Genomic DNA, 15,778 nt, shown 5'->3' on the forward strand with positions numbered 1-15,778 from the left:
AGGTCATTCTGAGAGAGATAGCGGGAGAGCTGGCCAAGGACGGCACGTTCAAGAGTTTTGGAGAGAAAAGAAAGAAGGGATACTGGTCTGTAGTTGTTGACATCGGAGGGATCGAGTGTAGGTTTTTTCAGAAGGGGGTGCAACTCTCGCTCTCTTGAAGACGGAAGGGACGTAGCCAGCGGTCAGGGATGAGTTGATGAGCGAGGTGAGGTAAGGGAGAAGGTCTCCGGAAATGGTCTGGAGAAGAGAGGAGGGGATAGGGTCAAGCGGGCAGGTTGTTGGGCGGCCGGCCGTCACAAGACGCGAGATTTCATCTGGAGAGAGAGGGGAGAAAGAGGTCAGAGCACAGGGTAGGGCAGTGTGAGCAGAACCAGCGGTGTCGTTTGACTTAGCAAACGAGGATCGGATGTCGTCGACCTTCTTTTCAAAATGGTTGACGAAGTCATCTGCAGAGAGGAGGAGGGGGAGGGGGAGGAGGATTCAGGAGGGAGGAGAAGGTGGCAAAGAGCTTCCTAGGGTTAGAGGCAGATGCTTGGAATTTAGAGTGGTAGAAAGTGGCTTTAGCAGCAGAGACAGAAGAGGAAAATGTAGAGAGGAGGGAGTGAAAGGATGCCAGGTCCGCAGGGAGGCGAGTTTTCCTCCATTTCCGCTCGGCTGCCCGGAGCCCTGTTCTGTGAGCTCGCAATGAGTCGTCGAGCCACGGAGCGGGAGGGGAGGACCGAGCCGGCCTGGAGGATAGGGGACATAGAGAGTCAAAGGATGCAGAAAGGGAGGAGAGGAGGGTTGAGGAGGCAGAATCAGGAGATAGGTTGGAGAAGGTTTGAGCAGAGGGAAGAGATGATAGGATGGAAGAGGAGAGAGTAGCGGGGAGAGAGAGCGAAGGTTGGGACGGCGCGATACCATCCGAGTAGGGGCAGTGTGGGAAGTGTTGGATGAGAGCGAGAGGGAAAAGGATACAAGGTAGTGGTCGGAGACTTGGAGGGGAGTTGCAATGAGGTTAGTGGAAGAACAGCATCTAGTAAAGATGAGGTCGAGCGTATTGCCTGCCTTGTGAGTAGGGGGGGAAGGTGAGAGGGTGAGGTCAAAAGAGGAGAGGAGTGGAAAGAAGGAGGCAGAGAGGAATGAGTCAAAGGAAGACGTGGGGAGGTTAAAGTCGCCCAGAACTGTGAGAGGTGAGCCGTCCTCAGGAAAGGAGCTTATCAAGGCATCAAGCTCATTGATGAACTCTCCGAGGGAACCTGGAGGGCGATAAATGATAAGGATGTTAAGCTTGAAAGGGCTGGTAACTGTGACAGCATGGAATTCAAAGGAGGCGATAGACAGATGGGTAAAGGGGAGAAAGAGAGAATGACCACTTGGGAGAGATGAGGATCCCGGTGCCACCACCCCGCTGACCAGAAGCTCTCGGGGTGTGCGAGAACACGTTGGCGGACGAAGAGAGAGCAGTAGGAGTAGCAGTGTTATCTGTGGTGATCCATGTTTCCGTCAGTGCCAAGAAGTCGAGGGACTGGAGGGAGGCATAGGCTGAGATGAACTCTGCCTTGTTGGCTGCAGATCGGCAGTTCCAGAGGCTACCGGAGACCTGGAACTCCACGTGGGTCGTGCGCGCTGGGACCACCAGATTAGGGTGGCCGCGGCCACGCGGTGTGGAGCGTTTGTATGGTCTGTGCAGAGAGGAGAGAACAGGGATAGACAGACACATAGTTGCCAGGCTACAGAAGAGGCTACGCTAGTGCAAAGGAGATTGGAATGACAAGTGGACTACACGTCTCGAATGTTCAGAAAGTTAAGCTTACGTAGCAAGAATCTTATTGACTAAAATGATTAAAATGATACAGTACTGCTGGGTGGGGCTAGCTGGCAGTGGCTGCGTTGTTGACTTTGTAGGCTAGCTGGCAGTGGCTGCGTTGTTGACACTACACTAATCAAGTCGTTCCGTTGAGTGTGATAGTTTCTACAGTGCTGCTATTCGGGGGCTAGCTGGCTAGCTAGCAGTGTTGATTACGTTACGTTGCGTTAAAAGAACGACAATAGCTGGCTAGCTAACCTAGGAAATCGCTCTAGACTACACAATTATCTTTGATACAAAGACGGCTATGTAGCTAGCTATGTAGCTAGCTACGATCAAACAAATCAAACCGTTGTACTGTAATGAAATGAAATGAAAATGTGATACTACCTGTGGAGCGAAGCGGAATGCGACCGGGTTGTTGAGTGAGGAAGTTCTATTCGGTAGACGTTGGCTAGCTGTTGGCTAGCTAGCAGTGTCTCCTACGTTAAGGACGACAGATAGCTGGCTAGCTAACCTCGGTAAATTAAGATAATCACTCTAAGACTACACACTCTAAACTACACAATTATCTTGGATACGAAGACAGCAAAGACAACTATGTAGCTAGCTAACACTACACTAATCAAGTCGTTCAGTTGAGTGTAATAGTTTTTACAGTGCTGCTATGGACGTTTGCTAGCTGGCTAGCTGGCTAGCTGCTGGGCAGATAGCAGTGTAGACTACGTTAGGACGACGAAATACGATAATTACGCAATTATCTTTGATACAAAGACGGCTATGTAGCTAGCTAAGAAGAAATTGCTAAGATTAGACAAATCAAACCGTTGTACTATAATGAAATAATGAAATGTAATGAAAAGTTATACTACCTGCAGACCGAAGTGCGAATGCGACCGCTCGCTCCAACCCGGAAGTAGTGCTGGCCAATAGTTTCTTGTTCACTTTTCAATGACTACTAAAGATTTCTGTTTCAGGGTTAACTATGGGAAACAATGATCTCTAGACTATGTTAAAAGACCATTCACATCCCAAACCATTTTTAAAAGAAAGGTTCTCATTATCCTTTTGCTCTCATGTCTCAGGTTTCTACCGGGCTATGCGTCAGGAACCGGTCAACTTCGGCCAGATCGGAGGGAACTCCGATCTCTGTAAAGATTTTTCTATTGTGTTATTGCCTGTACGTTTGTTTATGTGTAACTCTGTGTTGTTGTTTTTGTCACACTGCTTTGCTTTATCTTGGCCAGGTCGCAGTTGTAAATGAGAACTTGTTCTCAACTGGCCTACCTGGTTAAATAAAGGTGAAATAAAAAATAAATAAAAATGTTCCAGCAGAAATTGACTCAGCCGCAAAAATGCCCGGCTGTCCCATCCCATCTGTTTTTTTCTTAAGACAGTTCTTTTATTTTCATGGTCTTCATCCATAACTGTCGGTTACAAGGTTATACAGTACTTGTAGTTGTGCCAGCCCTAAGAGTGACAGACATACAGTACCAGTCAGAAGTTTGGACACAACTACTCATTCCAGGGTTTTTCTTTATTTTGACTATTATTCTACATTGTAGAATAATAGTGAAGAAATACAAACTATGAAATAACACATATAGAATCATGTAGTAACCAAAAGTGTTAAACAAATCAAAATGTGTTTTATATTTGAGATTCTTCAAAGTAGCCACCCTTTGCCATGATGACAGTTTTGTACACTCTTGGCCTTCTCTCAACCAACTTCACCTGGAATGCTTTTCCACATACGCTTAGCACTTGTTGGCTGCTTTTGAATGGTAGTGTATTTTTACACACACACACACTGAACTTTCCATCACACAAACACACACAAAGCTGTCAGTTGTCTAATTTACGCGGCACTGTGATGAGCACTCATTCCTGATGACCTCAGGCATCATCACCATGGGCCCATTTAGCTCTGCTGAATGAGGTTAGGACCTGGTGGAAAGGAGCTGAGATGGGGTGAATTGGGAAGATTAGTGCTTCATGCTAATACTAATGGAAATGCCTGTGTCCTTCACCAGGGTCCACTGGATGGAACAATGCAGAGAAAGTGATGAGTTATCTTCCTGAAGGAGACCATGCTTCACTATTGAGAGATGAGATACTAGCAAGCACGTGTACAGGTAGAGCGCTAGGGGTCCTGGGGCACCTGCCCATTTTGGTGTTTAAAAAAAAAAAAATTACAAATTACTTCTTATTTTATTTTTTGTCTCTTTTCCTATTCATTTTTTATCTATTCTCCCGAGTGGTGCAGCGGTCTAAGGCACTGCATCTCAGTGCTAAAGGGGTACCTACAGACCCTGGTTTGATTCCTGGCTGTATCAAACTGGCCGTGATTGGGAGTCCCATAGGGCAGCGCACAATTGTCCCAGCGTCATCCAGGTTAGGGTTTGTCCGGGGTAGGGTGTCATTGTAAAGAAGAATTTGTTCTTAACTGACTTGTCTAGTTAAATAAAGGTTCAATAAAAAAAAGCTATATAGTCCCAAAAATATGTTATAGAAAAGATTATCTATATACTGACCAGGGGAGCCCCCATTCATTTTTACACAGAAGCCTGTGACATGACACACCAATAAGGACTCATCTCTCGGCATTTCCAGCCCCTCCACTATCTCAGCCAATCATGGCTAGCCTGGAAGAATCCTGTATTTCTCCCTATATGAATTTTTTTCAAACGGCTCTCTTTTGAAGTAGGAACTAGCGTCAACTGCATAGGATCCTGTAACCAGTCACATATGTGCAGGCAAAATCTGAGGAGAAACACAATGATGTGTAGGCTAACTGAAATTAGACTCAATTTAATAACATGTTTGCACCATATGGATTAATGACTCCTATTTTCCTTTGTGGGATTCCAAGACTAGGTATTTAAATATCTGCCCAAATATATGAACTTCATATTGCCCCAGACCTGTCAGAATAATACATCAGAGTCTCTCATTAGGCTCAGTGTAGTAACAATGATCTGATACTATACTCCATGTTGAAGAAACATTATTTTCACCAGCACCAGTAAGACAGAACAAAGTCATCATAAAATAAATCCTCTTTGAAAAAGTGGAGATCCATTCACTCCACGCACAAGCTAACTCCTCTAATTTCTCCCCAACTGTCAGCTCAGTGTGCTGGCTAGCAGTCATTTTTGTTTTCTCCACGTTAAAACACTTTTTCTTGGGTACAGTTGAAGTCGGAAGTTTACGTACACCTAAGTTGGAGTCATTAATTAAAACTTGTTTTTCAACCACTCCACAAATATCTTGTTAACAAACTATAGTTTTGGCAAGTCGGTTAGGACATCTACTTTGTGCATGACACAAGTAATTAGTCAAACAATTGTTTACAGACAGATGATATGACTTATAATTCACTGTATCACAATTCCAGTGGGTCAGAAGTTTACATACGCTAAGTTGACTGTGCCTTTAAATAGCTTGGGAAATTCCAGAAAATTATGTCATGGCTTTAGAATCTTCTGACAGGCTAATTGACATCATTTGAGTCAATTGGAGGAGTACCTGTGGATGTATTTCAAGGCCTACCTTCAAACTCAGTGCCTATTTGCTCATGGGAAAATCTAAATAAATCAGCCAAGACCTCAGAAAAAAATTGTAGACCTCCACGTCTGGTTCATCCTTGGGAGCAATTTCCAAATGCCTGAAGCTACAACGTCCATCGATACAAACAATAGTACGTAAGTATAAACACCATGGGACAACGCATCCGTCATATCGCTCAGGAAGGAGACGGCTTCTGTCTCCTAGAGATTAACGTACTTTGGTGTGAAAAGTGCAAATCAACAACAAAGGACCTTGTGAAGATGCTGGGGGAAACAGGTACAAAATTATCTATATCCACAGTAAAACGAGTCCTATATCGACATAACCTGAAAGGCCGCTCAGCAAGGAAGAAGCCACTGCTCCAAAACCACAATAAAAAAGCCAGACTACGGTTTGCAACTGCACACGGGGACAAAGATCATACTTTTTGGAGAAATGTCCTCTGATGAAACAGAAATAGAACTGTTTGGCTATAATGACCATTGTTATGTTTGGAGGGAAAAGGGGGATGCTTGCAAGCTGAAGAACACCATCCCAACCACGAAGCACGGGGGTGGCAGCATCATGAGGTGGGCGTGCTTTGCTGCAGCAGGGACTGGTGCACTTTACAAAATAGATGGCGTTATGAGGAAGGAAAATTACGTGGATATATTGAAGCAACATCTCAAGACATCAGTCAGGAAGTTAAAGCTTGGTCGCAAATGGGTCAGCCAAATGGACAATGACCCCAAGCATACTTCCAAAGTTGTGGCAAAATGGCTTACGGACAACAAAGTCAAAGTATTGGAGTGGCCATCACAAAGCCCTGACCTCAATCCTATAGATTTTTTTTGCCAGATCTAAAAAAGCGTGTGCGAGCAAGAAGGCCTACAAACCTGACTCAGTTACACCAGCTCTGTCAGGAGGAATGGGACAAAATTCACCTAACTTGTTGTGGGAAGCTTGTGAAGGCTACCCGAAATGTTTGACCCAAGTTGAACAATGCTACCAAATACTAATTGAGTGTATGTAAACTTCTGACACACTGGGAATGTGCCGAAATAAATCATTCCATTTTTCTATTTCACTATTTTTCTGACATTTCACATTCTAAAAATAAAGTGGTGATCCTAACTGACCTAAGACAGGGAATTTTTATTCGGATGAAATGTCAGGAATTGTGAAAAACTGAGTTTAAATGTACTTGGCTCAGGTGTATGTAAACTTCAACTGTACATTTTATGGACAGAGTATATTTTACATTAGTTATTTTTTATTTTTAGTCCCTCCCTACAGCCTCCCTCAAATCTCTGAACACCATCCAGTTTTGATTTATTTTTGTCATATATTTTTCAACTGTGATGTTTTACAAAAGTTCTGAACATTTCTATTCTCATAGTTTCTACAGATTGTAAATTAAACATTTTTGCTAAGTGTATTATTAAATTATTGATCGATTGACTAGGACTTGTCAAATCCCCCAGCAGTGCTATTTGCAGAGTTAGCTCCAAGTAAATGTTGCAATTCTTCAGCCATTCCTGAACCTGCAACCAAAAACAAGCTACATATGAAGCTACTTATGGACAGTAAAAAAACAAATGATCTAATTATTCTGTCTCTTCGCAGTAAAATCTGCAGAGCTGGGATGGTTGTATCCCCCATATATACAGTATAACATTCTAATCATTTTTATTGAAAAACTCTACGTTTCGAATCCGGTGTCATTTTGTGTATAAGTTCATTAACCATGTGCCATGGAATCACTGCAGTGCTGAAACGTGTTAGAGCTATTGTTAAAGACTATTTGAGAACATGTATGTTGAGGCCTGGTGCCTTTTACATCCACAAAGACATATGACTCGTTAGCTAGCTGGATGTACAGTACTGTGATTGGTTGTCTTTGAGGCTAGGGAGATGAGTGTGGACATGCATTGAGACAAGCAGAAAGTGGCCTCTACTGTCTAATATAGTGTACACACCTTACACTTAAGCAGAGACATTTCCATTATTCCATTATTGTGAGCACAATGCTAAAGTCTAATATCAGTCATTGCACAGACTAGGAAATAATATTATTTTCACCCATATTTGAGGCTATGAGATCTGGAACCATGGTGCTTTCTGGAGTCATGATTGAAATCGACTCAGTAGTTTGAATCAGAGTGTAAAAGGTTAGTTACTATTCACAAGTCAGTGTGTAAATCAGCCCACTAACCAGAGCACCAAATCAGAGCACCAAATTGGAGCACAAAATCAGAGCACCAGAAATGGAGGAACATCACCTTCTGAGTATTCTGGAAACTCCCAGTGTTATGACTGGATGGGAATTATAGATGGTTATGATTTTATGGAAGTCTGTAGGTTATTCAAGGTAACAGTGTCTAAAGTACAAGCTACAAAATCAATATCCTGAAGATACAATGGATGTACACTAGCAGTGCCTCCTGTTAATGTTACAGTGTGAAAAAAACAGATACAACCTCATAATTACTCAGTGAGATGCACAGTCCCATTTCGTAAAAGAGCTTTGTAAAATGGACATACAATATGTGCTAATTGGCCCACTTGCTGTAAACAGCAATGCTGTAATTTCTGTACCGCAGGATGTCATTAGCTAAATGGACCACAATAAGTCTTCACCTCCATGCCTCACTGTTGGAGAATAATAGAAAGATCTCAACTGGATAGATCAGTAAAGAATGAAGTTGCTAGCACAAGCTGAGGAGTTGTGAGTTGCGAGAATCCAGCAGAGGAGTCACCGAGTGGAAGGCAGCCAATGAATTAGAATATAACAAATATGATTATTCTGGCTGGACACTGTTACTGCAGCTAAACCTGTTTGGGATAGGGGGCAGCCTTTTCATGTTCGGATGAAAAGCGTGCCCAGAGTAAACTGCCTGCTACTCAGGCCCAGAAGCTAATATATGCATATTATTAGTATATTGTGATAAAGAGTTTCTAAAACTCTTTGAATGATGTCTGTGAGTATAACAGAACTCATATGACAGGCGAAAACCTGAGAAAACTCCAACCAGGAAGTGGAAAATCTGAGTCATATTGCACTTCCTAAGGCTTCCACTAGATGTCAATAGCCACAGACATTGTAACCATTAAACCAGAAAATGAAACGAGAAAAAAAATAGCAATCCGTTTTTTAAAATAACAACAATAAATAAATATGAAATGTAATGATATCATAAAATCTGGAACCAGCCTTATAGTCGGCCTAAGGGAGGGCTTGTGTTTTAAACATAGAAAACGGAAAACAAGCACTTTTCAGGTACAGATAACTTCTGAATACAAGGTTCACCGGTATTCACCAAGGTTCTCATCTCTCTATTCATGATGGGCATTCACATAGCCTATATCATACATTTATTTTGAAACATGTCCAAACGGGACTTGCATAGCTAAAATAAAATGGGCTTGCCTCTAATGCATATATGAAAAGGGAATGTCAGCTCACAGTTTTACTCCTCTCAAACTTTACATTTTAATAAAGTTTTGGTAATTAAGATTTATAACCAAGCGGTCTCATGAGCCAAACCCTTTATCGAGTTTCGACTACATCGCAATTGCATTAGGCAGGACTACAAAAAGCCTTGATTTGAGAGGAGGTGAGGCCATGCTTGGTTTCTAACCAAATAAAATGAAAAAAAACTATAAATGTTTTTTTTCTGTCTCTGAATACGAAGTATATGCAGGCGGGAAAAGCACATTAGGCTAATCTTGTGCCATGTGCATATGGGCAGTGTGTGTCACAGCTGGATAGGCTGAGTTTCTGCTGTCAAAATACATGCCATAACCAACTGCGTTAATGCTAAAACCAGCTTTTGATTGGTCTTAAATATCTCTTTGAGTGCTGCCTCAAATTACCACTTTGGATCATGTTTTTAAGGACACACCTCAAATATTTCCACCCCTCCCATCGGAGCACAAGCAAGCTGATTTAAGGCAGGTAAATTGCCGAACCCGGCATTAGGGCTGGAAAATGCCAGTGCGACAGTTTTTACATGACGAAATTGTAAACTAACACACGTTTGCCACAAGCGCCGCCGGAAATAGAGCCCATTTTCTTTATTGCAGATGAAGCTTACTGTGGCTCATCTTGAAAAATGTATATGAGGCATTCAACCAGAGGAAAGTGCCGTAAAAATGGCTAATCTGAAATTAATATCCTGCTATAGTTATAATTGACCATTTATCTTAGTAAATCTACAGCGTTTAAGCAGAACAATCCTTCCCCTACAAGCCGGAAACAGGAAGTGATCAAACAGAACGTGTTGACTCACCGTGGAGACGTACTGGATGTCCCGGCAAAGCTTCGTCTCTGCAGGGAAGTCCACCAGATCCAGGAAGTTGTCCACCACCACCTGTCCGATGATATCGTGGCGCGAGAAGCGATCAAAGTCGTAGACACTGAAGTGCAGCTTGCGCGTCGGCAGCTCAGCGTACTCCACGGGGAACAGGAATACCTCATCGAACACGGGGTTGAGCGTCTTGCGGTGAACCTTGGTCTGGTGCTTGGTCTGCCGGTCCGGTAGTAGGTAGATCTTGACGTAGGGGTCCGAGGTGCCCAATAAGTCCTTGGCGGGGAGATCCTGCGCCTTATGGATCTTGACGATTAGTTGCTCCAGGTCACAGTCGAACTTAAGAATGAAGTGTAGACGTCCACAGCCTCCGCCCCGCCGGCCCCCCTCATCCCCTTCCAGGGAGCGCTGCTTGTAAAGCTCTGGTTTGAGACGGCCCAGACCCAGGCCCATCCCAGTCAGAGAGTCCTGTCTCTGGAACTGGGCCACGTTAAAGTCCGGGTTGGACCTGTTTACGGATAATCTACGGATAGAGTCAGACCTGTGGAGAGGACAGACAGAAAGAGACACATTACCATTGTCAGCATAGGTGAGAGGAGACACACAGAGAGACAGCAAATGTGTATTTGATACAACAGAGTACCTGAATAAAATAGACAAAGGCTTTCTGCAAATATGACCATTACGGCTCAAGCAACAATCGACAAAAATAACAATTCACTGTACAGTGGATAGCAGTGGATAGACTTTCCTTCAAACACAAACAAATTACTTAAAACTAAAGTGAAACTCATTGATATAAAGAGTGTCTGGTTATAATTACTCATAGAACATTGTTTGCTGTAGAGGACGTGACTCCACAAGACTCAATGGGATAGCTGCCCTACAGCTGCTGGGTTGCAATGTCTGAGCTTCTGTTCAGTACTCTAAACCTGATTAATGCTAGAACTTCCCAACTGCCTCTTTTGTGTCACACAGGGCTTTAACAACGTAGTGAGTCATGGTTTATACCTATGTGTGGAAGAGTTTACAGTGTTCTGAAGGTGAAATTAAGAATCTGGAGAAAATGATTTCAAATGAATGAATGGGCTGTCGGGGTGTATTTCACTCGTGCAAAATATTGTGCAAACCAAAGTTGCAAACCAATTATGATGCCTGTACTTCAGAAGGACAGTATAAATATTTGTACAGTAGGGTTGGGGTAAATTTCAATTTAATTAGAAATTCCAATTCAATTCATAAGTTCACTCATGGTGGATAATTGACATTGAATGACATTGAAATGTTAAAAATCTTCAAGTTACGGAATTATTCCGTAACTGTTTGGACTTTTTTTAATTGGAATGGAATTGGAATTGTAAAAACATATAACCTCTGGAATTTAATTGGAATTCAGTATTATTACATTACGCAGTTAAAGGAATGATCACAAATAGTATAGCAAATTTACTGTAGGATTATTTGTAATAATTTCAACCTGCATTCCTATATTTCTGACATGATCAGCCTGAAAGCCTGAGGGAATTTAATTTTCATTTGTGGAATTCTTGGAATTTAACCCTAACATTGGAATTTAGAGGAATGTAATTATCTCTGAATTCAAAGACTGACCTGGAATTCGAATCAAATTAAATGGAATTTAAAGGGAGAGAGAATTGAATTAGAATTACATTTGTGGAATTAACTCCAATCCTGGTGGACTGTGGTACTCATGTACTGGCAATGTACAGTATTGAAATCTTTATTCCTACTTGATAACCATTGTGGTGAACTAATTAAATACTATGTATTATGAAAGCAAAGTAGCAGTCTTAGTAGCAGTCTTATATTGTAAGGGAACTTGGTATAGTAGGTACTACAATATACAAGCACAGTACATAGCACAATAGTGACTTCATCATAGTAGAGGACTGTGATATAGTACTCACCCAATCTCTGTGTGTATAGACATTGACCGGACGGAGGGTGAGGGCTCAGTGGTCTGCCTCTGCGTACGAGGGTTGGTGTGGACCCCGTTCTCGCGGCCTTTACTCTGGGTTTCCAGGGGGATGTCTGGAGATGTGTGGCTAATCTTCATGGCCGCCTCTGGGATGGGAATGATCGCCGCTATGGGGGGCGGTGATACGGGGGTCACCGGCCCCGTCACTGTCCCAGACGCCACAGGGACAATGGAGCAGCGATGTGACTCACGGCGGTCGAGGGCGGGGACGGGGGGGTCGACGGCCGTGTAGACTGGCTCCCTGGCTGGGACGTAGGGTTGTAAAGGTGCCATGGGGGAATCGTGGTGCCCATGGGTGGGCTCCTTGATGCTGGGGGAGAGGCCACGCTCCCTCCATGGGATCCAGCAGAGCTTCCAGGACACGAAGATTGAGACCCCGAACAGGGCCAGGCCACAGGCTGTCACCACCAGGGACAGCAGGCTCACTGACACATCTACAGAATGCAGGGAGGGGTGGAAATAGGGAGAGAGGGAGGAAAGAAAGGGAGAGAGCTAGTAGGGTAATTTTACTTATACAAGGATGTGAGAGGCACAGTGAGACAAACAAAGATCAATTACACATGTACAAGACAGAGGCTTGGGAGAGAATTAATCATCACATCATCATTTAACACGTTTTTTACCTCGCCGCCATTGAAAACACGTGATGAATCATGCATCCCCATGTGGCAGTTCGACGGACAAATCTGGGTTTGGCGGATGCCAGGAGAACGCTACCTGCCCCAATTCATAGTTTGATGGAGGATGAATAATGGTCTGGTTTTCTTTTTCATGGTTCGGGCTAGGTCCCTTAGAAGGGAAATCTTAACGCTACAGCACATAATGACATTCTAGACGATTCTGTGTTTCCGACTTTGTGACAACAGTTTGGGGAAGGCCCTTTCCTGTTCCAGCATGACAATGCCCCCATGCACAAAGCGAGATCCATACAGAAATTGTTTGTCGAGATCGGAAGAACTTGACTGGCCTGCACAGAGCCCTGACCTCAACCCCATGGAACACCTTTGGGATAAATTGGAATGCCGACTGCAAGCCAGGCCTAATTGCCCAACATCAGTGCATGATCTCACTAATGCTCTTGTGGCAGAATTAAAGCAAGTCCCCGCAGCAATGTTCAAACATCTAGTGGAAAGCCTTCCCAGAAGAGTGGAGGTTATTATAGCAGCAAAGTGGGGACCAACTCCATATTAATGCCCATGATTTTGGAATGAGATGTTCAACGAACAGGTGTCTTCATACTTTTGTTCATGTAGTGTATGTCATAGCTTCTCTAGCTGTGTGCCATTAAAGACACACCACAAGGAACGGCCTAAGACTGATTTAAATCACTGTGCACTAATTTTAAAAAACATGGCTTGGTCAATTACAAGTGTGCTTTGCGGGAACTTTTCTCATTCTCCCTTAATATTCTCTTAATAAAGAGAGAGTGTGACAAACTTAATTAGGAATTATCCAAAGTTGTTTAATTATCTCCTCTGGAGTCCCACATGCGGCCAGGGTCCTGATTTTAGTGCTGCTGTAATCCACTGTCCTTGACCGATAGGAATAGAGCAAGAAAATGTGTTGTGGAGAAACATTCTATGGGAATCAATTGACCCAACTTGAACAAGTTCCAAGCCACTCTTCAGGCTTAAATCTTCAATATTTAGATATACCTGGGGAGCAGGAGATATTTAACAGCCATTTTGAGCAATTAATTAAAGTATGTGATGGATCATCTGTAAGAGTTTAAATTGGTGTGACGACGTCGGACCTCTCTGTTAATTTCTCCTCACAGAACTCATTGTTTGCTAAATTGTTTGCCACAAACATACTAGCTACAGTTGAAGTCGAAGGTGTACATACACCTTAGCCAAATACATTTAAACTCAGTTTTTCACAATTCCTGACATTTAATCCCAGTAAAAAAATCCCTATTTCAGGTCAGTTAGGATCACCACTTTATTTTAAGACTGTGAAATGTCAGAATAATAGTAGAGTGATTTATTTCAGCTTCTATTTCTTTCATCACATTCCCAGTGGGTCAGAAGTTTACATACACTCAATTGGGGCGGCAGGGTAGCCTAGTGATTAGAGTGTTGGACAAGTAACCGGAAGGTTGCAAGTTCAAACCCCAGAGCTGACAAGGTACAGCTGTTGTTCTGCTCCTGAACAGGCAGTTAACCCTCTATTCCTAGGCTGTCATTGAAAATAAGAATTTGTTCATAACTGACTTGCCTAGTTAAATAAAGGTAAAAAAATAAATTAGTATTTGGTAGAATTGCCTTTAAACTATTTAACTGGGTCAAATGTTTCAGGTAGCCTTCCACAAGCTTCCCACAATAAGTTGGGTGAATTTTGGCCCATTCCTCCTGACTGAGTCAGGTTTGTAGGCCTCCTTGCTGGCACACGCTTTTTCAGTTCTGCCCACAAATGTTCAATAGGATTGAGGTCAGGGCTTTGTGATGGCCACTCCAATACCTTGACTTTGTTGTCCTTAAGCCATTTTTCCACAACGTTGGAAGTATGCTTGGGGTCATTGTCCATTTGGAAGACCCATTTGCGACCAAGCTTTAACTTCCTGACCGATGTCTTGAGATGTTGCTTCAATATTTCCACATCATTTTCCTCCTCATGAAGCCATCTATTTTCCGAAGTGCACCAGTCCCTCCTGCAGCAAAGCACCCCCACAACATGATGCTGCCACCTCCGTGCTTCATGTTTGGGATGGTGTTCTTCGGCTTGCAAGCATCCCCCTTTTTCCTTTAAACGTAACAATGGTCATTATGGCAAAACAGTTCTATTTCTGTTTCATCAGACCAGAGGACATTTCTACAAAAAGTACGATCTTTGTCTCCATGTGCAGTTGCAAACCATAGTCTGGCTTTTTTATGGCAGTTTTGGAGCAGTGGCTTCTTCCTTGCTGAGCGGCCTTTCAGGTTATGTCGACATAGGACTCGTTTTACTGTGGATATAGGTACATTTGTATCTGTTTCTTCCAGCATCTTCACAGGGTCCATTGTTGTTGTTCTGGGATTGATTTGCACTTTTCGCACCAAAGTACGTTCATCTCTAGGAGACAGAACGCATCTCCTTCCTGAGCGGTGTGACAGCTGATTGGTCCCATGGTGTTTATATTTGCGTACTATTGTTTGCACAGATGAACGTGGTACCTTCAGGCGTTTGAAAATTGCTCCCTAGGATGAACTAGTCTTGGCTGATTTCTTTTGATTTTCCCACGATGTCAAGCAAAGAGGCACTGAGTTTGAAGGTAGGCCTTGAAAAACATCCACAGGTACACCTCCAATTGAATCAAATTTTGTAAATTATTCTAATTTTCAGAAGATTCTAAAGCCATGGCATAATTTTCTGGTACAGTCAACGTAGAGTATGTAAACTTCTGACTCACTGGAATTGTTATACAGTGAATTAATTATAAGTGAAATCATCTGTATGTAAACAATTGTTGGAAAAAGTTATTGTGTCATGCACAAAGTAGATGTCCTAACCGACTTGCCAAAACTATAGTTTGTTAACAACAAATTTGTGGAGTGGTTGAAAAACAAGTTTTAATAACTGCAACCTAAGTGTATGTAAACTTCCGACTTCAACTGTATATCCAATTCAAGATAACGCATTGTGCTTTGTAGGGTAATATAAAATAACAAACGGCGAATATGTCTTCTTATAATGTAATTTAATTTGAAGTGTTTAGCCTTAGTATTGGAAACTCTAATGTTTATGCCATAGAGATAGACCGTATATACAGTATAAAGGTTTACACTAACCAAATCAAATCAAATCAAATGTTATTTGTCACATACACATGGTTAGCAGATGTTAATGCGAGTGTAGCGAAATGCTTGTGCTTCTAGTTCCGACAATGCAGTGATAACCAACAAGTAATCTAACTAACAATTCTAAAACTACTGTCTTATACACAGTGTAAGGGGATAAAGAATATGTACATAAGGATATATGAATGAGTGATGGTACAGAGCAGCATACAGTAGATGGTATCGAGTACAGTATATACATATGAGATGAGTATGTAGACAAAGTAAACAAAGTGGCATAGTTAAAGTGGCTAGTGATACATGTATTACATAAGGATGCAGTCGATGATGTAGAGTACAGTATATACGTATGCAT

General features: G+C 42.5%; 1 protein-coding gene across 1 annotated transcript in view; it reads right to left on the minus strand.

Annotated features, from left to right (window-relative positions):
- Nucleotides 1-15,778, minus strand: part of LOC115112551 (synaptotagmin-9-like) — a 56,151-nt gene that overhangs the window by 26,863 nt on the left and 13,510 nt on the right. Inside the window, exons 2-3 of the mRNA XM_029639635.2 lie at nucleotides 11,577-12,081; nucleotides 9,631-10,189 (exon numbers count right to left, since the gene is read on the minus strand). Coding sequence (XP_029495495.2) covers nucleotides 9,631-10,189; nucleotides 11,577-12,081 — 1,064 coding nt within the window. The remainder of the gene's footprint in view (nucleotides 1-9,630; nucleotides 10,190-11,576; nucleotides 12,082-15,778) is intronic.

Source organism: Oncorhynchus nerka, linkage group LG27 (genome assembly GCF_034236695.1).
Source record: "Oncorhynchus nerka isolate Pitt River linkage group LG27, Oner_Uvic_2.0, whole genome shotgun sequence".
Taxonomy (NCBI): domain Eukaryota; kingdom Metazoa; phylum Chordata; class Actinopteri; order Salmoniformes; family Salmonidae; genus Oncorhynchus; species Oncorhynchus nerka.